General features: G+C 37.7%; 1 protein-coding gene across 1 annotated transcript in view; it reads right to left on the bottom strand.

Annotated features, from left to right (window-relative positions):
• Positions 1-8,580: 8,580 nt before the first annotated feature.
• SEC63 (SEC63 homolog, protein translocation regulator) overlaps positions 8,581-27,363 on the bottom strand; it is an 82,271-nt gene continuing 63,488 nt past the window's right edge. The window contains exons 15-21 of the mRNA XM_057527935.1: positions 25,254-25,313; positions 24,875-25,048; positions 21,353-21,511; positions 19,480-19,581; positions 14,470-14,568; positions 10,631-10,735; positions 8,581-9,665 (exon numbers count right to left, since the gene is read on the bottom strand). Coding sequence (XP_057383918.1) covers positions 9,522-9,665; positions 10,631-10,735; positions 14,470-14,568; positions 19,480-19,581; positions 21,353-21,511; positions 24,875-25,048; positions 25,254-25,313 — 843 coding nt within the window. The 3' untranslated portion in view covers positions 8,581-9,521. The remainder of the gene's footprint in view (positions 9,666-10,630; positions 10,736-14,469; positions 14,569-19,479; positions 19,582-21,352; positions 21,512-24,874; positions 25,049-25,253; positions 25,314-27,363) is intronic.

Below are 27,363 nucleotides of genomic sequence, written 5' to 3'. Positions count from 1 at the left end.
CCCAAATGGATATCCTATTGTCCCAGCATCATATTTTGAAAATGCCTTCCTTTCCCCACTGCTCTGCAGCACCAACTTCTCACATATATCAAGTGCGTGAATCTATCCACACGTGTGGGGCTGTTTTTGGATTCCCATTCTGTATCATTGGCCTCCTTGTCTGCTCTTGTCCCAATACCACACGTCATAATTCCCGTTCTGAATTTCAAAGCTGCTTGGAGTGGGGTTTTTGTCTCCAGTTGTTCCAATGAAATGGCTCTTATGAAGATCAGCAACACTTCCTCCTGGTTAATCCAGGGGTCAATACTCAGTTCTCACCCCTTTCTTGTCTTCTCGGTGCAGTTGACACCAGTGACGATACCTCCTTCTCCTTGACAGCGTCTGCCGGAACCCCACACTCTTGGTTTTCCTCCCAACACACGGTGTGCTCCTTCTCTGTCTCCTCCGCCATCTCCTCCTCCTCACTCCAGCCTGATAGTGTTACCCCTCTTCAGGGCCCGGACGTCTCTCACTTATTTCTTTGTTGATCTCATTCAGTGAGTAAATGCCATATTCAACCCAAATTTCTATTTTGAGGTGGACCTTGTTCTTAAGCTCCAGACTTACACACTCAGCTGCCCACCTAACTTTTCATTTGAAGAATCTCAAACTAACATATCCAACACAGAACTTCTAATCTTTTCCCCCAAATCTGTTCCACGTCTTGCCTTGATCTTCTCTGCTGACAGCAACTCCATCCTTCTAGTTGCTCAGGCAAAAACCGTAGAAGGATCTTTACTCCTCTCTTTCCCTCATAACAGCACATTCACTTCACTAGGAAATCCTACTGGATTTACCTTCAAGATATTCACATCCCAAATCCAAACACTGCACCCCACCTCCACGGCTGCTGCCCCACCGAAGCCTCCATGAGGACAAAGGGATAGCTATACAGGCATACCTCGTTTTATTGTGCTTCACAGATTTTTTTTTTTTTCCCACAAATTGAAGGTTTGTGGCAACCCTGTGTCAAGAAAGTCTATCAAAGCCATTTTCCCCATAGAATTTGCTCACGTGTCTTTGTGTCACTCTTTGGCATTTCTTACAATATTTCAAACTTTTTCACTATGATATTTGTTACGGTGATCTGTGACAGTGATCTTTGATGTTACTATTGCAAAAAGATTATGACTCACTGGAGGCTCAGATGATGATCTGCTTTTTAGCAATAAAGTATTTTTAAATTAAGGTATGTATGGTGTTTTAGACATAATAGACACTTAATACACTACAGTATAGTGCAAACATAACTTTTATATGAACTGGGAAACCAAAAAAAATCTTATGACTCACTTCATTGCAATATTCACTTTATTGCGCTGGTCTGGAACAGAGCCTGCAACATCTCTGAGGTATGCCTGTATAGCATCCATTGCCTTATAACACATGTAAAAATTCCAGGGAGAATTCTGCAGTAACCTTCTAATTGGTCTTCCTACTTCAACCCCTCTCTCCTTAGTCTTTTTTTTTTTCTTTTAACATAATAGCCAGAAGTATCCTTTTAAGACAAAACTCTGTCACTCCTCTGCTCAAAACCCAGCAGTGGCTCCCCCTTCACTCAGAGTAGAAGCCGAAGTCCTTAAACAACCTGAAAGGCCCTGCCTTCTGCGACCTTGACCTTCGATATCTCTCTGAGCTCATCTCTTGCTGCTCTCCCCTCGCTCACTCTGCTCCAGCGGATCCAGCCACTTTGATGGCCTCTTTGATGTTCCCCGCACTTGCCAGCCGCTCCTGTCTTACAGCCTGTGTGTCAGCTTTGCCCTCTGTCTGGAACACTCTTTCCCCAAATATCTGCACGGCTAACTTCTCCACTCCTGCAAGCCTTGGTCCAAATGAGATGAGACCCGTCTTGACCACAAAAAGTGAAACCTGTCCTCCATCTGCCTGCCTTGTTTTTCTCTACTTTCTTTTTTCCATCACTCTTATCACCTTCAATTATACTATTTAAATTACTTATCAATTATGTTTATTGTTCATTCTTTTTCTCCTCTTTTAGAATGTACAGCAGGGGTCTTTATTTGCTTTTGTTCTTTTCTGTTTTCTTTGTATCCCAAGCACAGTCTACTCTTAGCTTTGTCCTCCGCCCCTCCCCTCGGCCTCAGGCCCCTGCACCTTGAGCCCATGAGGAACCCGTCAGTGACGGTCTTCCGGGGTAGCCCTGCTGTCGGAAGCAGTGGTGCAAGTAAAGACACGTGGGTTGTACAGTGCAGCCCCTGTGGGGGAAGGTGCCTGGGTCCCAGCTCCAGCTCCGTCACCAACTGTGACAAGTCACTTCTTTTTTTTTTTTTTTTTAAATGCTCACTGTGAGCCATCAGTTAATATGAGGGCTCAACTTTGTTGACTCAGAAAGTGTTGAGTTTCTTTAGGAGTTTTTGTTTAAATTCCTCTACTTTTTTTTTTTTTTTTTTATGGTTGTGTTGGGTCTTCGTTTCTGTGCGAGGGCTTTCTCTAGTTGCGGCAAGTGGGGGCCACTCCTCATTGCGGTGCGCGGGCCTCTCATTATCGCGGCCTCTCTTGTTGCGGAGCACAGGCTCCAGACACGCAGACTCAGTAATTGTGGCTCACGGGCCTAGTCACTCCGCGGCATATGGGATCCTCCCAGACCAGGGCTCGAACCCGTGTCCCCTGCATTGGCAGGCAGATTCTCAACCACTGCGCCACCAGGGAAGCCCCACATCTCTTATCTGAGTCTTTGTTTCCCTGTCTCTCCCTCACGTCAATGCCTGGCCCTCTGTGGGCGCAGCTGGAAGTGTGATCTACTTCAAACCAGAGCTGCTGAGAAGGGGCCTCCCAGGTTCTCAGCACTTGCATACACGCTGTCATGAACTCCCCATGGTAATGCCACCCCATGGAGGTAGCACCAAGACTAAAATCCATGGATTTTGTTCCCATACCTACATTCTCTCTGCTTATATTAGGCTGTGGAGGGATTGGGGGACAGGCACTCAGTTCAATCAGAAGTACCTAGCACTAAATTATGCAAAGAAAATTTTACAAATCATACACAGGGAGATGGAGGAAGGCTTTTTTTAAAAGATTTTTTTTTCTCGCTCTAAAAATTATTCTTTTCAACACACTGAAACAGTCACAATTCTACTCAAAACTCAGTTTTAGTATTAGCAAACCTAAAATCGTCTAAAGTGCGCTGCCCCTAATGTGTCATTCCTGACGCTCGGAGGGATACCCTGTCATCAAGTCAGCAGACTTGAAAGATGTGGAGGTTCAGTGTATAAAGAAATAATACTGTGAGTCATAACACTAGTTTCATCTCCAATTCTCAAAAGCACTATTCTGAAAATCACAGCAATCCTCATAATTTGCATGATAATGGGTCCGGATCAGCATTTTGTGAGTGGGGTAGGGTAGCTGGAGCAAGATCTCAGGACGGTGGGAAAGAGGAACTGCAGAGTCCGGAACCAGGAGCTGGTTGTGGGGAAAACTGCAACTCTGAGACATTTGGAAGGGATGCCCTGCTTCCCCTCAACTTGGGGCACCTCTTCTGGTGCTTCCCCTTCTCTCTCTCATATATGTGTTGTCACATCAAGGAGTCTTCTGGAAAAATGTGGAAAGTTGAGGTACAGCACAGCCAGCAACAGGAGTCCCAGGAATGTGGCAGAGAATCAAGAAATTATAAAAAGCTGGAGAAACTTTAGATGTGATTATAAAGCAAGTAGACTAATTTTTACGAAGATATAGATGCAGAGTAATTCATATAAATGAGGGAGGCTAGAGTCATCCCAGTAATATTACTGAATGTCTCCTTGGGAGTCCTCAGATGCACTTTAAATAAAAATCATGATTTTTAAAAAGGCACCCATTGAATCTTAGTCACATGCTTAATTTTTCATCGAAATATCAGCAAATTTGACTACCCTCCCAATTCATCAGCATCATCTCTAAATGACTTTTCACAGTAAAAAAATAAATATTCTCTCAAAGGATGGTCAGATGCCAGCACAGCTGTTCAGAAGAATATTTCAGAGGTTCCTCAATTATTTCAACCAAAGACACTCCAAAGACTCCCTGGACTTGGATAGCATCTTAGGAAAAAGGACACCACTAAAGGGATGGCAGCTGTTCTACAAGGATCCACTCACTTGGAGGCACACGTTCAGTTTGTTGGGAAGAGTGGGATTTGGGGGAGGGGGGGAGGGACACGTTTTGGGTTGAGGTTTTGGGCAAAGGTACAGAGGCAATTATCAAAATCTTTTATGGTTACAATATATAACAGCTATAGTGTTCATTTTTAGACACCCTGTTTGCATTACCACACTGCTCTGGATTCAATTTGGAAAATTCTGTATTTTTTTTAGTTGGTGCACATGTTAAGTGAACGGTCTTCAATTGTAACATAAAACTATCTTTGACAATAAAACATTTGCAAGAGGTTTAAATGCACATTATTCTCAAGGAACATGGCCTCACTGGTCCTAATGGTCACTAAATAGAACTCATTCTCTTTGAAAATAAGAACTCTATACCTCTTTGTAAATAGAAGTTACTATATATTTTGAATTCCAACTTTTGAGAGACAATTTTCTATGAATATCTCATGTTTCTGCAAACCTTGTGAGCAGAGGCACACTGCTTTTGTTCCAGACTATCTTTTTATGTGTGCATAGGAAACAGCCTTGGAAGAAAGAGTGTCTCCCTCTTGGGCAGCTTTGCTTGCATACTCTTTAAAGAGCAGGTTTCCTGAGCTCGAAATTCCTCAGCATGTGCAGCATCCACCTGAGCTACTCCAACCAGCCCCATGGAACTCGGGAGACAGAGGAGCAGATGGGGAACAGGAAGCTCACGCAGCCTCCAGTGCCTCTGACTTGGGAGTCTCCTGTCTTCCGCCAGCATCCATGGCACTGTGGCAGGTTAACTTGTTAGCTTGCACACAGAGTAAAAATCTCAGACCCTTCAATAGTTTTTGACACCTACCATCCAAAAATTAATTTTGGAGAATAAAAGGATTTTTTTGTCCTACCTGACTTCCTACCTCTCTCAAGCAATCTAATACATTTGTATTAATAAACGTGGATTGTCCTCGGGAGTTTGTTGCAAAGGGGCTTAATGTTTCTAGCCAGAAAACCGAGAAGTAAATTTAATATATTAAAGGACACATGTAATAAAGGCTAGGGCTCGACAGGAATACAAAACATTAAAGGGAAGGAAGTAAGCCTAGAAGGTGGAGATAGAAATAAATTACACAGCCATGTCTTTAATTTTGGTTCTTTGTGTCACAAACTAAACCATTCTTTGCTAAAGAAAATTATAGCCCTATCGCCCTCTACCGGAACCAGGCTAGAAACTACAGGGAAATAGTTTAAAGTTCTTTATGGAATCTGCTCATAATTATCCAGATTTTAAAGTGTACACTTCAGGTGTCCAGTAACCCAGCCTGGCAGGTTAATGCTGGACCATTTAGTGCCGAAAAGAGTGGACAGTCCTTCTCACGCTCACCTGTAATTTGTAGCAGCCACTGATTGCAGGGACCACTAACAGAGCTGTAGACTTTGCTGGAAGTCCCTGGAAGCCACACCTAGCACTTCTGCCCCTCACCTGTCCCACTTTCTTTCCATGGACAACAGCTGCTTAGAACCCTCCCCTCATCTATTAACCCCATCACCAAGCCTACTCAGTTCCACCTCAAAAAATATCACTTTGCTACACAGTGAATGCCAACCCTTCGACTCCAGCAGAGTAGCATTGTTTTGTGAACTCAAATGGTGAGTGCCAAAGGTCCAAACCTTCCTTTTTGCTTAAATGGCAGTATATCAACACTTCAAAGCAGCATATCCAAATATTTTGATCATGCATTGAAATCAGAAAAGAATGTATAATGCACCAATAAATGTATTATTTATTTACAAATTATAGAAGTGTACAATTGTACAATATATTATGTACATTATAAAACACATAAAAATAGAAATTTAAAAGGCTGAGATTAAATACAAACAACCGCTTTAACATTTTCCCAGTGGACTGATTACCTGCATATTCCTGGGATGTACACGCCCCCACCTGAAACCACAGCCCTAAAGCAGGCCAATGATTGCTAGACTTGAATTTTTAGCTCAAGTTACAGAAAAATGTACAAGATCACAGCTTTTTTTTTAGTTTTGCAAAATAGCCCTAGCATCAAGTTTAAATGTGTGAAGATGCTTGATGCTAACTTTTTAAGACATATTTGGGCTAATCACTGCACAGCTGGTAGGTAAAATGTCACATTATGGTTCACTGATAGCTGTTTCAGTTACCATAAGGCAGATTAAATAGAGGATTTCATGGAGTTGAATACGAATATTTGGGGAGGAAAATGCTTTAAAGAAATACTTAATAATAAAGGATGAAGGTTTGCCTTTTTCTTTTTTTAAGCCAACAAGTAGCTAGCACCTAAAAAAACTCCTCTGCCTACAGTGGAAAGACAAACAAAAAAAGGCATTCCAAACAATGGTCATTAGCCAATGCAAATGGATTAAAACAGACTGCCACACATCTGCCTGCCCTAATACCTGTGAGTCATTAAGAACGCAAATTCTCTGATTTTTAGAGCCCCAGTGTCCAATCACAGACCCAGCCACACTGAAACTCAGTAAATATGTGATGAATGACGAACAACCCCTCGAAAAATATGTGAAGTGCTTGCTGAATTACATTTGAAATAACAATTGTTGCTAAAGACCACTCCAGTATCTGGTTTTTGTTGGCTGAAGTGAATAACTGGATAAATGTTATGGTCGAGAATAATATGCTCAGAGAACCTCATTACATTCCTCAACACCCTTGCCCCCGTTTTCCACATCAGTCCGTTGGTGTCCACCTGCCCTGCTTCCCCCCAGGGCCTGAGCCTCCACCTCACCGTGGAGCCCTGCAGCCAGACCAGGCGCATTATCCTTCTGCACCCCTCAGTGCAAGCTGGGAGAACTAGAAGACAGTAATGTTCTACACAGAAAACCTTATTCAATGTACTCAATTTTTCAAAAATATTCACCAAAAAATTTTTTTTAATTTTAAAGGACATGAACACCTGACTTCGAGATTGAGATATGCAGGTGGGGCTTCAATCAAGTTTCGTAACACAAAAATTTACAACTGAAAGACTTTCAATTGTGGTCTCCTCTGGACGAGTACCGTTTAATAGGTACTTCACCAATTTAAAGAGATAAAAATATTATACAATTTAAGTAGCTTAATTTCATAAATAACCAGTTTCACTTTGTATATGCACACTGAATGTTTTCGTCTATATGTTCATCTATTCTGTTGACAAAATGTCAGTGTTTCTTGATGGGAACAAAACTGAAACTGCACTCAATGAAAGTTTCCATTTGATTAAATGCAAACCAGGGTAAATTAGTTATTAAATCTCAATAATAGAGAAAGAAAGAAGGGATGTAGAGTTCAGAGACTTGCTGGAAAGATGAGAACTATAAAATGAAGGCTCAGTTCTTTCACTATTGCAATATGGAAAGAGCTTACCTAAAGTACTCATTAGAAGAAAATGTACTATTTGGTTAGGAAGTACACATATATCTCACAAATGGCAAAGGAAAACAGGCTAGTAGGGTTTCCTAACGAGGTGATGTTGTTTTTTTAAGCACTGTGGTGAGTTACTGGGTTGTAAAATCATCCTCTAGCCTTAAAATCAGAAAGAAGCCAGTTTGAATAACTTACAAAGCCTCTTTAAGACAAAATCGCCACTAGAATAGAAATACTTTTCTTGAAAAGTATCTTTCAAGAAAACCAGGAGTGCGCATACTATACGTTGTTTCATTTGCTCACTTTCCTTGCCTTCATGCCACCTGCGTTTTCTCTAACCTCTCCTTTCACTGGATGCTACAGGCTGGCTCACTCCCTTCCACCTCAATTAGGTGACCAGCAGCTTCCCAGCAAAACCTGACTCGAAAATTAAACCCATCCTCTACTTATAAAATGAAACAAATCCTCAGTGGCGCTTCTGCTTCCCAAGGAAAGGTCTCACTAACACCTTTAAAAGAAAAATAGGTGATGGAGGTTCCAGTGAAAAAACTGTTTGACCATATTATAGGATTTAGAACCAACCTAAATTTAGAACCAAAAAAAACCCCATTCATGTTTTTGGTTAAGTTTCAAATTTTATTTCCAACTACTGCAGTTACAAAACACCAGTGGTAATTCTGCATGGAAAGTGGCAACCTTCTAAGTAAACAAGGTCACAAATTAGTATTCCAAGAGTACTTTGGTCTGTGGAGATTTAGATAGGAGAGGATTACTACAATCAGTCCTATAATAGAGACTTACGCTTCCTCCGTATCTAGTAATACTAATACCTCAATAACTCATCATGTACACATTTCTGCTCTTTATACGCACTACCCTTCCAGGTTGTACAGTGTGGGAGTGTGAGGGGGAAATTCCTCCCAATCATGGGTTTTTCTATAGTATACAGAAATAGCAATCACTTCAGCAGTCATGTACATTATTATTAAATTTTTAGTTGAAAAATAAAAGAATGAGTTATCCTATCATATCCCTTTCTGGGAGTAAAAAGACACACCATTACAAACGTAAAGTGAGTCAAATTTCTATTTTATTGACAGGAGTCCAAAATGAATACAAAAAAATGCCTCGTTTGCATGTTATATTTTTCCTTAAAAGGCTTCTGATAGAGTCAGGTAGATTAAAAGCTAAGAATGTATTTCAGCTTTTATAATGAACCTTTTAAAAAAGGTTTAATAACGTAAGTCACCAATATCAGAGAACATATGGTCCCACAATCATTTTTAGATCTATAGCTTATAAAAAGAATTAGATCCTGTATTGATCTGCTAAAATAGAGGCTTAAAAATGTTTTAAGCCATTAAAAGCCATTTTTATAATCTGATAACTCTGGGCAATTAAGAAAAGGAAAATCCCAAAACGTAGCCCTCTATATTATGTGGAATGTGACAGAATGCCAACTTACGACCAAGATAGGCAAAAATAAAATGTTTAAAGCTATGAATGGAGCTGTTATAAATACTCTTGTATCACTGCAAAATGTCAATAAATGAATAATAGAGCTTACCAAGAGATTAAAACTTGAGCAGATGTTACTTAAAACATTTGTGGTGTTTATCATACTTTAACGTTTGTTAAAACTAAAGCTAAACAAAGAAAAGTCGCTCATTTATAGATTGTTTTTCATGTACCTTTACTTTCACTGGGACCACAAATGATCAGATAATACATAGCCCACACTTCTGGACAGTTATAACAAAGGGTTTATTATCATTTTCAGATGAAATAAATGCACCAGCCCATACTTGAAAGGCTTTCACAAGCCTTAAGCATTTTTCAGACTGTACCAAGGCACCACCACTGCCTAGTTATATTATGCACCCATTTCTAGTAAAGAACTAACACCTCCCTCAACATCAGTTCTGCACTGTTTCTGGTTTATTACACACTTCCAAAACAGCAAAAATTTGCAAATATGTGCAAATGTTGTGGTCCATTCATAGTACTGCTTAGTCATCATCTTCCTCCTCTTCTTCCTCTTCCTCAAAGCTATCTTCAAAGCCCTCGCTGTCCTCCTGGTCTTCATCCCCCTCTACTGCTGTATCCCACTGTGGGTGATTTTCTGGCACAGGCTTAGCCTCATGAACTTCCAACTATAAAAAAGAATTAAATGTAGACTTCAGAAACTTGGGGAGGAATAATGGGAGAAATACCTGGTAAAGAAAAGGTTTTCTTTGACTGCAGCAATTATAAAGAGATAGATTTTATGCTTTTAACTCTAAATTTAACAGATTTAGAACAGATATTCATCCCAGAAATAAAAAGGTGAATCGACTAACATGTAAGTATAGTTAAATTTCTAATGTAGTTTGATAGTTTGATTTTAGGAGCTTATACTATTTATTCTGTGACATGGAAGATGAATAATTGTTATTCTTGAGCGAGAACACTGAGTAATGTCTTAATAAGTCTTCTGCTGATGAAGAAAAACTCAAGTGTGACTTCCAAAGAGGTATTTGCAGCCTCCAGACGCATGAAGTAACATTCTACAGCCAATGGAAAGAAATACAGTATTCTCGTGGGGGAAAAAAAGGTATGTCTTTGCTGGCTCCCTTCTCTTAGGTCTCCAGTATAGAGTGCAACAATACTTCTTCAGCACAGTCTCTCTAACACAATAGCATGCCTCTTATAAAAAGCTCAAGTGAAATGGTAAACACTGATGGGAGTGTGCTTCAAATGATACACAAATGTATACTCTAAAATGATCAAAAACAAATTAGTTTTGGAAATCAACAAACACTACAATGGAATCTGTGGGAAAACACATGTGCTTTTTAAAGAAAACAGAACCCATTTGGTGAGGCCCTGTAAAGTAAGAGCATATTACAGCACATTAAAATGTATCACGTAAGTTATACTCAAGGTTCTAAATCATTATACTCCGTTAATACAACTTAAGTTTATTATTGAAAGAGTAGTCCATCAAGTATATTACCTAAAAGTATGAGATGACCTCTTTTTCTATTATTCTACATTTCAAAACTAGAAAATCTTCCCCAGTATATTAAGCACTTATTCAAATAGACAACCATATTTACTGCATAGTCATTATTCTTACCTTCAATGGTTTAATCTGATCCAAACCCATATAGGAGTCTGATCTTAGAAACACTGTATATTGATAATTTCCAGGCTTTCCTGGTGCAGGAAACTTCAGTTCTACCTAGAATATAAAATCAGCACTTAAAATCTGTATTTTGAGGAGTGGAAGAAACAACAGCTCACTCCTAAATATTTAGACTAGAGTATTTAATAGCTAGGGTTTACTCAGATGACACAGGAGGTCCTAATAAATGTTACAAAAGTTCTAACAACAACAAATACATACATATATGATGTTTATGTCATATATATACTATACAAAAAGAAAACAAAAAGAGGCAGAATTGATGGGGTTAATTTCTATCTCCACAATTCAAGAAAGCATATTTAAAGCAACCAAGTTCTATGTTGACCATCACATCTTCACAACTTGAATGAAGTTGGGTATAAAAGTAAAATAAATGAAATGGACTAAAACACACTTCACCAGAGAGGAAACAGTTCTTGCCAAATTTTCTTATTTCTACGACAAATGTTGTGAGATAATAGAAAATATATATTATTGGCCTCTGCCCTCAGTTCCACGCACAGAGCTCCTCAAACCCCTGTAATTTCCTAAGTGATAAGAGCACAAGGAGCATCTTTTGTTCTAATATTTGGTCTTTGACTCTGGTTCCTGACACTGAGCTTATAAATCCCTTGGCGTTTCCTGGATAAGAATGAGTTCTCTTCTAATGAGGTGGCTCTTGGTGGGCTCCTAGATGAGGACTGGTCACCAGAAAGCCCAAACCATGATTAGAGGCTTAGAACTTTTAGTCCCATGCCCCCATTCTCCAGAGAAGGGCTGGAAACTGAGCTAATGATCAATTATGCCTTTGTGATAAAGCCTCCATAAAAATCCCCAAAGTAGGGGTTCAGGGAGCTTCCGAGTTGGTGAACATGTGCAAGTGCTGGGAGAGTGGACTGCTCAGAAAGAGCATGGAAGCTCCATGCCCCTTCCCACATACCCTGGCCCTAGGTACTTCTTCCATCTGGATATTCATCTATATCCTTTATCATACTATTTTCATAATAAACTGGTAAATATGTTTCCCTGAGTTCTGTGAGCCATTCTAGCAAATTACTGAACCCAAGGAGGGGGATCACGGGAACCACGATTTACAGCCAGTTGGTCAGAGTATAGGTGACAACCTGGGACTTGTGACTGGCATCTAAAGGTGGGGAGTGGGGGAACAGCAGTCTTGTGGGACTGAACCCTTAACCTGAGGTAGATATCCAGGGAGACAGTGTCAGCACTGAGCTAAACTACAGGACACTCAGCTGGTGTCACAGCGAATTGCTTGGTGTGGGGAAAAGCCCACAAACTGGTATCAGAAGTGTAGAGTGTGGCAGTAGTGTTAGAGTAAAGGAGAAACACACGGGAGAAATACATTATTTTCTTTACAGATGTCCAATGCCTTACCAGGTCAAAAAGATACGTTATTTCCTATCATATACTAATGAACTTCAAATACAAAAATTTACGAACTCTTAGAAGTTTCTATTCCACTTGGACAAAGGAAGAATACATTTTTATGATGACATTTAGATGTTCTGGTAATCTGCCTCCACTTTCCAAAATCCAGATTTTGTTGGCAAGATTATATATTAAAATTTGCCATTAAAACAAACAAGTTAGAAAACATCATGGGAGAACTTTTTTTTAAATTAATCTCAAAGTTTGGCCCCTCTAACTGTAACATCAAACCTAGAAATCATAAAAGAAAAAAACTACTAAATGACACCATCAAACACCCAAATAAACCAATGGATAAACAAATGAGTAAATATTTCTATTTTTGCTTGATAAAAACAGCCACAATAGTAAAACAAACTGGGGAGAAATATCTGCAATACACATCACAAAGGGCTGATTTCATAATATTTAAACAAAAAAAGTTCCCAAAACCAATTTAAAAGACCAATAACCCAACAAAAATGAACAATGGTCACAAACACACACACAAAGAAATATGACTCAAACACACTGAAAGATGTACAGTTTCCCTCTTAAGAGAAATATAAAATTAAAACTACACTGAATACAACCAGCATAGTAAAAATTGATTCAGGCAAGAATCATCAACGTATACTAAAATGAGTGGGTTAAAGACTGTTGGAGAACAGGGTATTCACATAGTGTCCAAGTATCACCCTGCAGATTGGAGGAAGACATACTTTTTACAACAGAGAAAAGCCTTAACTAAATGATCAACCATAATATCACCAATATCAGGCAAACTGATATAATGTGCCCCTGATGTGATGCACTAAGAAGGTTATTACATCACCTACGCAGTATTTTTGCCAAAAATACTTGAGAAGAATATAAGCCTGAGTAACCAATAAGACAAATTCAGATTAAGGGATATTCTATAAAATACCTTGCCTGGACTCTTCAAAAATGTCAATGGCATGAAAAAATAAAAAAGAAAGAGGTCAAAACTCATAGATGAAGGGTCTATGGGGGCATAACGTGCATGCCACGTTTTTATATGTCTCACACACTGAGAGGCAATGGGCACACTTGAACATTCATTCTCCCTATGGAGAAATAAACATTTAGCAATATCAAAATTACAAATATGCAGGGCCTCTGATTCATTAATTCTACCTCTATGAATTTATCCTATAGATATGTTTGCACATGTGCAAAATGACATGAGGTTATTCACTGCAGCAAAAGACAAGAAACATCTTGTAAGTCCACCAACAGCTGAGTGCTGAATAAACTAACTCCCACACAAAAGAATATCATGCAGCTGTAAAAACAAATGAGGAAGCTTTTTCTGTACTAACAAAAATTAATACAGAAATTAATTTGCACCATAACTTGGTGCAAATTCCAAGTTATGTCACTAAGAGAAAAAGGTAAGGTGCAGAACATGGTATATGCTACCTTTTGTGCAAAACTGGAGAGAATACACCTACATATTTGCTTGTAATTTACAATACCACATGAAGAACAGATAAAATTTTGATAACACTGATGGTCTCCAGGAAGTGGAATGGGTGACTGAGAGACAGGGATACAAGATATTTCAGTGTGTGCACTTTTGTATATCTTCTGAACTATTAACTAGGTGAACGTATTATCCATTCAAAAATAGGTAAAATTTAAATTTAAAAAAATGTTAAAATTACTCTGTCAAAGAAATACCCTTAAGTTGGTACCAACTCTAAGTGTCAAATAAACAAGAAACTACTTCATACATGTACTACTTGGTTAGAAAGGTGGGAAAAAACGTTTTGGATTAAAAATCATCATCATAGATCTTGAAATTCAAAGCCTTGCTCTTGTCCACCAAGTCCAGGTAGACAGAACCTTCTTCCTAGAAAAATAACATAAAAAATCAAGAAGAAAAACAAGAAAATCCAAGGCAAAATATGTTCATCACAAAGCTATATTAGTGATGTCACTGACAGTGGACCATGCAATGTAATAAAAAATTCCACTCTAAAACACGAATCACCAGTTCTTATATTTGTTTTTTAAGACAAAAGGTATATATCTGAGCACTAACCCAAAGAGGATAAAAATCATAAATTTTTGTAAAACATAATTAAATTCTGGAGATAAGGTAAGGCATGTGTCCTGAGATAGTAACAGTGAAAACTCCCCAAAATAAGTTGAGAACAAGGTTTTAGAAGACTACCAAGTTGTAGTTCAGTACTTTATAAATTTCCAATGAGCTCTCTTCAAAAAGATGTCAGAGAATAGTTATAAAATGTGTCTTAAATAAAATGTAATAAGCCAAACGATAAACTGATTTCTATACTGTTTTCTATACTTAAATGATGTTGTTGGATAATTACCTCTTCCATATCTTTTAGTGTGCACACATGGTATGGCATAGATATTAACGTTTGTTCCTTCCTATCTGCGATATAAAGCCACCACCATTCTTGTTTTTCCTGCAAAGAAAAAAAGAGTATAAATAACCAAAAAGAACTGGAGAAATACAATTTTGCCTTGTCTCATTTTAGCAGTATGGTTATCCCTTGGTACCTGAGGGGAACTTGTTCCAGACACGCCCCCCCCACACCCACAATGTGGACACCAAAATCCATGAATGCTCACATCCTTTATATAAACTGGTGTCGTATTTGCATATGATTTGTTTCATCTCTAGATTACTTATAATATCTAATACAATGTAAATGCTATGCCAGTACCCAGCAAATTCAAGTTTTGCCTTTTGGAACTTTCTGGAATGTACCCCCCTAACATTTTCAATCCACAGTTGGTCAAATCCACAGATGCAAAACCCACAGATGCAGAAGGCCAACTGTATTTTCCTTGTTTTATTCGTTGCTGTATCCCCAGCACAGACTCAGTGCCTGATACAAAATAGATGTCAATAAATATTTACTGAATGAATAAATTGTTCTTAACCATTTGTAGATCTGCTCTCCACAACACTTTTGTATGTAATTTTGGTGTTTCAAATGGCCCCTTAAACGCTATTGATGAACCTCTGTATTAAAAATCCCTGATTAATTGTAAATGACAAAAGATATGCTAAAAAAGAAAACAGTATGAACTATTACAATATCATTTAGCAAATAATCTTAGTAATGTTACCTAGTAATAAGCAAAAGCCAGAAAGTAGGAGTGGAAGGGACTTGCGCAACAATATCAGAAATCAATATATTAAAACACATTACTCATAAGAGAGCATCTCAGATTCTAAGAGCCTGTTTATACCTTTTACTGCACATGATTTTAATAAGCTCAGCATTTTTAGTTGACTTCATAAAAGATTAGGAACAGAAAAAGAGCTGGGTAAAAAAATTGCCACCAGAATGCACAATGGTAGCAGAGAGCACTGACAGGAGACAAAAATCTATTAAAACAAAAATTAGAAGACTAGTCTGGAAGTACCAAACTTCAGTGTGCCCAGCAACCATCACTGTATTACAGCACAGGTCAGTAACTAAACAGTCATCTGCTTCGCATCCACTGTTTAAGAACTGGATAGAGACAATATCTTTCTAAAATGGCTTTAAAAAAAAATGTTTTGTAGCTAAAAATAAACTCTAGGATATTCCAAATAATCAACCAAAACAACAATAGACTATTCTAAAGTCTCAATTATCCAAAAGAAGGTTAAAAAAATGACTTTTTACTGAAAATAGTTTCGTAGGAAGAATGTTTATGCTTCTAAGCCAAAATCACTTGCACTTTCTATTGCATTTCAATCCTAAGACATTAAAATTTGTTTTATTATCTTTCTAAAAATGCTACACTAAGTTCAGCTAAAAGTTTTTGTTTAAATGCCTTAAACTACAAGGCACTGCAACATTAATAAGCAGAATAACAGATCACAAGTGCATGATTAACCCAACTTCTGCTTAACCCAAGGGTTAAGACTACCACAATAGGTATATGTGTATATATATGTTCGTCTATGTGTGTTTTGAACACACAAAATGTGTAAAACATAACAGACTCAAAATGGAGTACAGTTGTACCCCACAGGAGATTGGTTCCAGGACCACCCCACCTCCAGGATACCAAAATTCATAGATGCTCAAGTCTCTTACATAAAGTGTCATGGTACGGTTGGCCCTCCGTATTTGCAGATGCAGAACCCACAGATACCGAGGGCCAACTGTATAAACATCTGGCCTTTGTGAGCCAGAGTCTCTGCTGCAACTACTCAACTCTGCCACTGTATTGCAAAAAGAATGAGTGTGACTCTGTTCCAATAAAACTTCATTTACAGGCTGGGAGGCAGATTTGTCTGTAGGCAGTAGTTTGCCAATGCCTGTTTTAAAGCCATCCAGACCTGATTATTTCACTTCTCTAAACCTCACTTTTTTCTCTGTTAAGTGATGAATGCCTACCTCACGCTGTGTTGTGAACATAAACCGAGATAATACAAGTAAAATATCTGTAAAACTGCCTAGGACACAGAGCACAATAAAATTACAGTTACATTTATATAGCCACTATGGAAAACAGTATGGAGGATCCTCAAAAAATTAAAAATACAACTACCATATGATTCAGCAATTTCACTTCTGGCAATTTACCCCAAGAAAACAAAGTTGCTAATTTGAAAAGCAATTAACGCAATTACACAGCAATTCACCACATCATTATTTACAGTAGTCAAGATATGGAAGCAACTGAAGTGTCCATTGATGGATGAATGGACAAAGAAGATGTGGTACATATATACAACAGAATATTACTTAGCCATAAAAAAGAATCGAAATCTTGACATTTGAAACAATGTGGATGGACCTAGAGGATATCATGTTAAGTAAAGTGAGAGAAAGACGAATACCATATGATCTCACTTATTTGTAGAATCTAAAAAACAAAACAAAATGAAAACAGACTCACAGACATAGAGAACAAACAGGTAGTTGCCAGAGGGGTGGGGGTAGGGGGAGAAATAAGTGAAGGAGATTAAGAAGTACAAACCTCCAGTTATAAAATAAATAAGCCATGGGGATGTAATATACAGCATAAGGAATATGATCAATAATATTGTAATAACTCTGTATGGGAACAGATGGTTACTAGACTTATTGTGGCAACCATTTCATAATGTATGCAAATGTCAAATCACTATATGGTATACCTGAAACTAACGTGATGTTGTATTTCAACTATATATCAATAATAATTTTAAAAGTTATGATTATTAATGAAATGAGGTAAACATCTCTACTATTTAAGTGGTCTGACATTTCATTACCAGAACATATATTAATATGAGAAGCAGAGGGGTATATTCAAAATATGCATTTATTCTTTATCTCCACTTAGAGAATGCCTCCCACCCTCTACCCCCTACCCACGCTATTTGATTAAAATGAGATTCATTCAAGAATACTATTTATTAAGAAGCTAGTGACTATCTGGGACTTCCCTGGTGGCACAGTGGTTAAGAATCCACCTGCCAGTGCAGGGGACACAGGTTTGAGCCCTGGTCCGGGAAAATCCCACATGTGGTGGAGCAACTAAGCCTGTGTGCCACAACTACTGAGCCTGCACTCTAGAGCCCACGAGCCACAACTACTGAGCCCGCGTGTCACAACTACTGAAGCCTGCATGTCTAGAGCTCGTTTTCCTCAACAAGAGAAGCCATGGCAATGAGAAGCCCGTGCATCTCAATGAAGAGTAGTCCCCGCTCGCCGCAACTAGAGAAAGCCCGCGTACAGCAAGAAAGACCCAATGCAGCCTAAATAAATAAAAGAAAATTTAAGATTAAAAAAAAAAAAAAAAGAGCAGATCTGTTGTGTAAAAAAAAAAAAAAGAAGCTAGTGACTATCAATCTACGGCACTGCACCTACGCTCTCTTGATGCACATGGTGAAAAGTGGAAAAGATGTTCTACCATGAGTTATTTGTACTTTAAACAAAACTGTTTCTGTTGTGTGAGATTCCCAACCATTCTTAACTTATTAAATAAACATGAGCTGCAATTAACATGTAAGTCAATTATTAACATAAAACTTTAAGTAATTTAAGTGGGTAGTATGGTGGTTAGGTAGGTACATGGGAAGGTAGACAGGTAGATGTTAGGAAAATCCTAAATAAAGTTTATCTGATAAATGGCACTTTGAGATATTTACCATGTAGATGAAATTACAAGAAGGCATTTTCACTGCTAAAATGTTCTAAGGGAGTAAATGAATGCTTTGCTTATTAACTAAGCATGGTCTAAAATGAAGCTGTCTATTATAAGGGTACAACTTATGCAGCTTACAGCATCCCATGGTACTTTTAAAACCAATCAATGAGTGGAATTTATTCGCTTGCTTTCAGGAGCTTTGGTGTTGGCAGACGACACTGCAATGGGCAAAATGCCCCAACAGATGGGCTATAGCTCAGGACATGCCAGAAGATCAGTGTACACAGTAAGATGGAATCCTGGGCTGACTTCTCTCCAAGTCAAAACAAAAGTCTGTGCAGAGCCACTCATTTATTATTAGGAGAGCCAAATCACTTAGGAATTTGCCTTCAGCAGCCCCCAGCAACTAGAGATTGATGTTCTAGAGCAGAAAGCAGATTTATACATGAAATCACCTGCCAAACATGAGTGGTAAGCACAAGGTTCTGTGGCAAAGCTGCAAGGCAGTCTACGGGAACAGCTTCGCTAAACTAAGAGGCAACCAGTCCTTGATCTCTAGCCACAGACAAAATCATCCACAAATGCAATACGTCAAGCAGATCCCAAATTCATTTGAAAGACAAACAACATAGCGTATCAAAGAGATCAAAAGTTGAACAGGCCACAGTCACAAAGTAAACAAGCACAAGGGAACAAACAGCACTGCAATGATCTGTCCTGAGCTTGGGGCTTGGCTACTACTGAACTTAGCGGGTCCCTCAGCCATGGGCTTGCCTCTTCCCATGGACCAGGGCAATTATCAGAGCAAGTCTAGTGGCTACAGGTGGCCAGTAGAGAACCCTCAGAGAAAACCCATGGGGAAAATTTAAGGACATTTTCATCCTATTTAAAACATGACCGAAGTGTGAGATTCACAACAGCCACATAGTCATAGGCAAAATATGCGTTTGCCCGACTAGGACTGCCTGAACTGCTAATGAAAAATCATCATTAAGCACAACTCTCAGTAATCTGGGCGCAGAAAAGACAGAAGTACTTAAAAAGTTAACAACCCTCCTTTTAAACAACACATTCACCAAAAATGATTTATGTTGAAATATAGGCTTCAAAAATGTGGCCTATCAAGAATAGACCACATTCAGCATATTTGAGCCAATACACACTACAGAGAGAGAAAAAGCAACTAAGAAATATCTGAATAGAATAAGGAAAACACTAGGCTGTGTATAACTCACCTCAGGAAAGTAAAGACTATAAACAGGGTGTGTTATCTTTGATTTGGTTTCCAGTAGAGCTCGCTCCTTTCGCTGTATACTTTGTTGTAATTCTTGCCACTCCTGTAAAGTGAAAATTAAATATTTGAAATCAAGCATGTTTTCAATCATTTTGAGGGGTGTCCATCTTCTTCCAGATGTTATTCCTGACAACACTAACTACTACTGAGTTCAGTTCCACAAATCTGATCATTTCCCTGCCCCAGACTTACAATGCTTCTTTTCATAAATCAACTCTAACCCATCTAGTATGAACTACACAGCCAATCATGACCTGACCTGGACCTGTCTCTCCAGTCTCCTGTCACTGTTTTCCTCCCTGCACTTTTTCTTCTAGTCGTTTCCAACCACCTAGACTTCTCTGACCTCACCAGCTATTTCACTCCTCCTAAACCCTGTTTGGATTTTTGTTTTCTTTTTTCTCTACCTGGCAAATTCCTACTCGTTATTCTTTCAGGAGCAGCTAAAGTCTAAAGTGTGAGTTCCTGAGTCCCACAAATCGTCCTCTACCCCAGAGCTGAGTTGATCACTCCTTCCTTTGTGCCATCACTGCCCCTTGCACAACGTGCATAGTCTCTTTGGTACTATAGTGCTTACTTACAAGTCTGCCTTCTCCATTAGGCTACTATCATTCAAGGGCAGAAACTATTGCACATTTAGCTTTGCATTCCTATCATCTAACACCGCGCTTGCAGTGTGACAGATAATGAGTAATTATTTGTTATTTGTATAATTATTTGTCAATTGAATGAATGTATTTTTTGGTCATCTGAAGAAACTAGTTTATCAAAACCCTACTAACCTAGTCACTTCTACTAACCCTAATACAGCCAGAAAGAAATATGTCAACTCTTTCTCAAAACAAGGGTGGGGGAATAATTTCTTTGATAGGTTTTAATTTCCTGGCAATCAACTTAATTCTCAAAGTACAAAAACACTCAAGGGCCAGCAACTGCTAAAAACAGTCATCCTTATTTTTCTCCCACCATTCCCAAGGGCAAGTACATTATTTCTATATACCTTTATCCTTTGCCCTTTTACTTTTTCCTTTTTTTGGCCTCTGCTTTTGCTTCAGAGGCTCTTCAGGGAATCTCTTTTAAATTCCTAAACCACAAGGGTTACTTTTAGATCAATGGTCCAGTCAAGAACACCACAAACATAAAGAAAATGGCTGATCAGGTTACAGTTCATTTACAGTGAGCCTCTAAGGACCGTTATTTGTCCACCAAATATTCTTTTCTACAGCCTTTTCATAAATCATGTGCAACTTAATGCCATGCCATGAGATTTTTTTTCTATTCCCTTTACCCTCACAATCTTAATTCCTTAGTGACAGCCCTTTCCTTAATGTCTTATATACCTCTTGAAACGAGGTGGCATTCCGTAAATGTTAGATTTTACCTTAACCAACTTCTTGACGTTACAGCCCACAGTAATGTTTCTTCACCCTAAACATTTCCTGGAACTTTTGAGATCCTCTTCCAAGTAAATGCTACCTATTTCATAATCCACCTTTCCTTACTCATATTTCCAGATAACACAGAAAATTGCCTTAAGAGAACAAACTGACTTCACCTCAGACCCAGGTCCTACCCCATCTAACAATTTAAGATTTAAGAAAATTAGGATTTCCAATCTTGTTAGAAATAATTTTTCTTTATAATTACAACTACCATCCCTCAAAAACATTCTGTAAAAGTAATATAAGATTATAAAATATACTGGTATTGCTTAAGACAAGCAAAAAAAGTAAGCAAGCAAAGGAAAAACAACAACAGAAACCAAAACTATCATCAGAGGTATAATTCCAATTATTTAAACCTATAAGTCTTACTGCTTCATCATCCTTGTTTTGTTTTTCATCTTGCTCTCTATCAGAGTCTCTGTCACTACCATCATCTTTTTCACTTTGAGAGTCTCTATTGGTTTCTTCTTCCTCAGAGTCACTGCCTTTGTCAGAAACTTCTTCTTCATCTTCCTTTACTGCAGCTTCCTAAAAGGAAAAAGCAACCACAAAAGCTCTGAATATCTCAATGAATATACCATTCTGAGTCCCTGAAACTAATTTACTGTCATTATAATTAAACGGGCTCAAGATTACAATTTCACTATTCATGCAGAATTTTAGGGAATTATAAACATTTTTATGTATAAATATGTGGGAGTCAGACTGAAGACTTTTAACATTTGGCTTATTTGTCTTTTTGTCAGTTATTTTATTCAGTCTTCATAGTTTGTAAAACAAAAATATTTTATTTCTATTTGCAAAATATACTACCACAATGGCTAAGATGGCTCATCTTTCACAAACACCAATTATACAATATATTTTATTTGAGAAGGAGAAATGAGAAGTTTATAGTACTGCTTTAGGAATTTAATATCATCTTCAATAAGGAGTATAATGTAGTAAGGAAAGTCACTGTCCCAGACAAAATACTTACTAGTCCGTTTCAAGAAGCAAGAAAAAGAATAGCAAATTAAATGCAAAGAAAGTAGGAGTGAATAATACAGATCAGAAATCAATTAAAGAGAAAGCAGATATGCAAAAGGGAAACCCAAACAAAACCAAACACTGGTTCTTTAAAAAGATTAATAAAATTGATAGATTTTATTAGGCAAGACTGATCGAAGAAAAAAAGAGACAATACAGATTACCAATATTAGGAATAAAAGAGACATAACTACAGATCCAAAAGACATGAAAAATAAGGATATTATGAATAACTTTGTCAATAAATTTGACAACTTAGAGGAAATGGACAAAGTCCTTGAAAAACACAATTTACTAAAACTGATATAAGAAAAAAAGTGGAATATGTTAAATAAATGGACTCTACAATTAAATCCTTTTTCAAACTCCAAGCCCATATGGCTTCTCTAGGTAACTCTTTCAAATAACAAACAACCCAATCTTATACACCTTTCCAGGAAAAAGAAAGAGAGAATAATCCCTAACTTGTTTAATGAGGCCAGCATAAACATGATCCAAAACCTCGCAAGAATATTACAAGAAAGAAGAATGACAAACCAACTTTCTCTCATAAAAATAGATGCAGGAATCCTAAACAAAATATTACTAAATCCAGATAAATATTTAAAAAATATTATGTTATGAGCAAATGAGATTTGTTCCAGGAATACAAGGATAGTTTAAAATTTTTTAATTCATCAGTATAATTAGTCATATTAGCAGAAAGGAGAAATATCATACAATCATCTCATGATAAAAAACCAAACTGGGAATAGAGGGAACACATCCTTAACTTGATAAAGAATATCTACAAAAACCCTATACCTAACCTCATACTTAGTGGTGAAATAATGTTTGCTTTCTCCATGAGATCAACAATAAGAAAAGGGTGACTACCATCGTCACTTCTACTTCTAATCAACATTACACTGAAAGTTCTAGCCAGTACAGTAAGGCAGAAAGGAAGAAACCGCATAAAGATTAAAGTAAAGCTGTCTTTATTCCCAGATGGCATGATTGTGTATGTAGAAAATCTTTTTCTTTAAATATCCACAAATAGTTAGAATTACTGTCAATTCATCAAGAATCCTTGATATAAGGCAAATATTTAGAAGGCAACTACACTTCTATACACCAGCAATAAACACTGAAGAATGAAATTTTTTTAATGTTATTTGCAATAGCACTAGAAAGGATCAAACACACAGGAGTAAATCTAATGAAAGATGTGTCATATCCTCTGCCAATGGAAATCACAAAACACTGCTGAGAAAAATTAAGAAAGATCCAGTTAATAAAGATAAAGCATAATTATGAATAAAAAGAGTCAATACTGTTAACCTGTGAATTCTTCCCATATTGAATCACAGAGTAAACACAATACCAATCTAAATTCCAGCAGCTTTTTTTGGGTGGAAATTCTCAAGCTTATTCTAAAATTTTAGCTGGAAATGCAAAGGACCTAAAATAGTCAAGACAATTTTGAAGAAGTAAGATAAGAGTTTGAGGACTTACATGACCATATTTTAAGACTTAAAATAAAGCCACAATAATTAAGACAGTGTGGTACTGGCACAAGAAGAGACAAATAATCAATGCAATGGACTAGAAAGTCCATAAACAGATTTGCGGATATACACTTACAGTAACTTTTTTACAACAAATCACTATTGCAATTCAGAGAGGAAAGAACGATCTTTCCAATAAATGGTGCTAAAATAAGCAGTCCATAATCCCAATCTCACACTATTCACAAAAATTTAAGATATAACACAGAGCTAAATTTAACAAGTAAAATAATAATACTCACAGAAGAAAACAAAAATATCTTCCGTTCCTTGTGTCCTTGGGATAGGCAAAGATGTCTCTAACAGGACACAAAAGCACTAACCATAAAGACTGATGAAACAGACTTTATTAAAATTAAGAACCATCAAAAGCTCCATTAAAAGAGCTAAAAGGGACTCATATCCAGAATACATAAAGGAATCCTACAAATCCATAAGAAGAAAAACAACCCCAAAATAAAAGAGGATATCCAAATGGCCAGTATGTATGTGAAAAGGTGCTCAAAATCATTAGTCATCAGGTGAACATAAATAAAACCACACAGGAAAAACACACACACACACCCACACCCACACACACAGATACCACCACAGATCCATCACAGTGGCTTCAATAAAAAAGAATGGTAAAACCAGGTATTGGTGAGGATGTGGAACAGGACTCATATTTTGCTGGTAGGACCAAAAAATGGTAAAACTTTAGAAAATGGGCTCTTTCAACAAGTTAAACATACACCTATTTTATGACCCAGCAATTCCACTGCTAGGTTCATACCCAAGAAAAATGAATGTCCACAAAATGACATGTACAAAAGCAGAACACCTTTATTAAGAATAGGCAAAAACCAGAAAAACCCATAATGTCCACCAATCACAGAACAGATAAATTGTGGTATATTCATATAATGGAATATCTCTCTCTCTCTCTCTCTCTCTCACACACACACACACAAACACACACACAGCTGCTGCTACACACTGTACAGATGAATGTCAAAGACACTATGTTGAATGAAAGCAGCCAAACAATTCCACTTATAGGAATTTTAAGAATAGGCAAAACTAATCTATGGTCCTAACAGTGAGAACAGTGGGGAAGGCCGTGGGGGGTGGATGGAGGGGTCACTGACTGAGAAGGGTACAAGAGAGCCTTTTAGGGTGCTGGTAAGGTTTTATATCTTGATCTGGGTATAATGGGTACACACAACTGTAAAACTTCAGGAGCTATACACATAAGATTTGAACATTTTAGTGTATGTTAGACCTCAATAAAGATGATAGTAACAATAATCTTTACATAAGATAATAAACTTACGCTCCCAACGACTCCGTTAGCCTGCTTTTGTTTCTGTTGCTTTGGTTGTGATAAGGGCACAGGTGTAGGTTTTTTTTTTAAAGGTTTCTTTTTTTTTGATTTAGCTGTTTTCTTGGGTCCTTTACTCTTCTGTTGCCATCCTCCTTTTGTTCTGTTCTTGTTAGTATCACCCTGCTGTAAATCACAACACACATGCACACTCAGAAGTTGTAGCACTAGTTTCATTTGGAAGTCATAGTAAATTTTAGATGGAAATGGCTAAACTAATAAATGTTGTAGTAAAGTGAATTAGTCTCCCACAGCAATATAAATCAATCAGAGAACTAAACAAAACAGTTCTTTCACCAGGAAAGATAGATAGGAAAACTGAAGTTTTTACCCCATCTTCTGCTGGCTGTTCCTCTGCAGCACAGATGGACTGCTCCTTTTCAAATACTTCCTACAGGTAGTGGGAAGAAAAATATAAAGTCTGTCAACCTATATTTACCTTTCCGATAAAGCAATCTTTCAATATATATTATCAGTAAGTTTTTTAACTGCTGACAACCGCACGGGGTGGGGACAAAACCATGGATAGACAGAAGACTTGAAGCAATTACTAAATGATGTATGTGTGCAGATTTAGCAATCACTAAATGACGCTTTAGAAGTTACCTTCTGAAATATCTCACATCTGTCTTGAATATATTTTGAGAAGTACGTTCTACTTAAATTTATAAATGCAATGCCTTAAAATATGTAAACTCATTATAAGTCAGTCATATTTCATAATTTAAATTTTTACTTTTATTCTAATAGTAATCAGACATGACTATTTTAAAGTTATGAGAATTTGAATATATTACATTATTCTCTAACATTAAAACTTCAGGAGACCAATATTAGTTTATTTATGATTGTAAGTGATATTGCTGATATAACTGATATAACTTAGATATAACTAAGAAGTGGAACACCAAATCTACATATCCTAAAGACATACCCACCCACCAAATAATCCATTTAGAATCAGTACAGGAGCTATAAATTTAGGATTTGAAATCCCGTAAGAACTTAGCAAGAATCTATACTAGAAGACGACAAGTGATATGGGTTGTGTTTCATAAACTCTCTAGAATTATTAAAGCTAACAAGTGAAAACAACAACTGTTGGGCTCAAACTGTTGGCCTAATGCATCGGTCAGCAAACTATGGCTCACTGTCTGCTTTTTAAACAAAGTTTTATTAGAACACAACTATGCCCATTTGTGAGTTCAGCAGTTGCTACAGAGACCGTATGGCCTGTAAAAACCAAACATATCAATATTTTTTAAAATTAATTAATTTCTTTTTGGCTGCGTTGGGTCTTCGTTGCTATGCGCAGGCTTTCTCTAGATGCGGTGAGTGGGGGCTACGCTTTGTTGCGGTGTGCAGGGTTCTCATTGCTGTGGCTTCTCTTGCTGTGGAACATGGGCTCTAGGCATGCAGGCTTCAGTAGTTGTGGTTCACGGGCTCTAGAGCGCAGGCTCAGTAGTTGCGGCTCACAGGCTTATGTGCTTCGTGGCATGTGGGACCTTTCTGGACCAGGGCTCGAACCCATTTCCCCTGCATTACCAGGCGGATTCTTAACCACTGCGCCACCAGGGAAATCCTGAACATATTATTTAATAACTGGACCTTTATAGAAAAAGTCTGCCAGCCTCTAGCCTAATTCTATCATCTCTGCTTCATTTCTTCACTTATTAGTTGGGTTCTAATGCTTAATTATGCTGCGATACAACTGATGAAAGAACTGAAAGATAAATACTTGATTCTTTCCCTTCCTCCAGGGCACTTTTGCTTTTTCTTTTACTAATTACCTGAGAAGTGTCAACAGCCCAAGGCCAATTTTGTGCTCATTTCTCAGGCTGGGAATTTCAAAGCCTGTGGGCAGTGTAAGTCTAGATTCTAAACCCAATCCTGACCACTGGCTTAGGGCTGCCTCTTCTCCCAGGAGGCACGTCTCATCCAGAGTCCATGATACAAATGCTTCCTTACCACTTGCTACCATAAACAGTATCTTTGATTTGATATGTCCTACAACAAAATATGCTTTTCCTACCAGAGGTTTTAGACATGGGTTTTAAAGGTAGCATAGGTTTCCTACAGATGCCAATAGACCTCAGAGTAGAATAGGCTAAAATCTACCACTGGCTGAATAAAACTGAGCTGAAATACTACAGTCTATTAAAAATGGGTTACGACTATAGTTGAAACTTGGGAGTTATACTTGGCTTGAGAGGTAATATAAATATGTAACAGAAACTGAGAAAAACAAGATGCAGGAAACATAGACATTATGACTGGATTTAATGAAAAAGAATGAGAAAAGTACCAATATACATATACATGCATGTACATATATGCACTGAAAAGGTCCAGATAGTAAACACGAGCATGGAGAAAGATACAAAAAGATTAACACAAGACTGAATTCTGGTCATCTGGGTCTGACCAGGAGGTTTCCTGGG

Source organism: Balaenoptera acutorostrata, chromosome 14 (genome assembly GCF_949987535.1).
Source record: "Balaenoptera acutorostrata chromosome 14, mBalAcu1.1, whole genome shotgun sequence".
In the NCBI taxonomy this organism is placed as follows: Eukaryota; Metazoa; Chordata; class Mammalia; order Artiodactyla; family Balaenopteridae; genus Balaenoptera; species Balaenoptera acutorostrata.
Note: the sequence above shows the minus strand (reverse complement) of the source record. Positions and strands in the feature narration are given on the sequence as shown.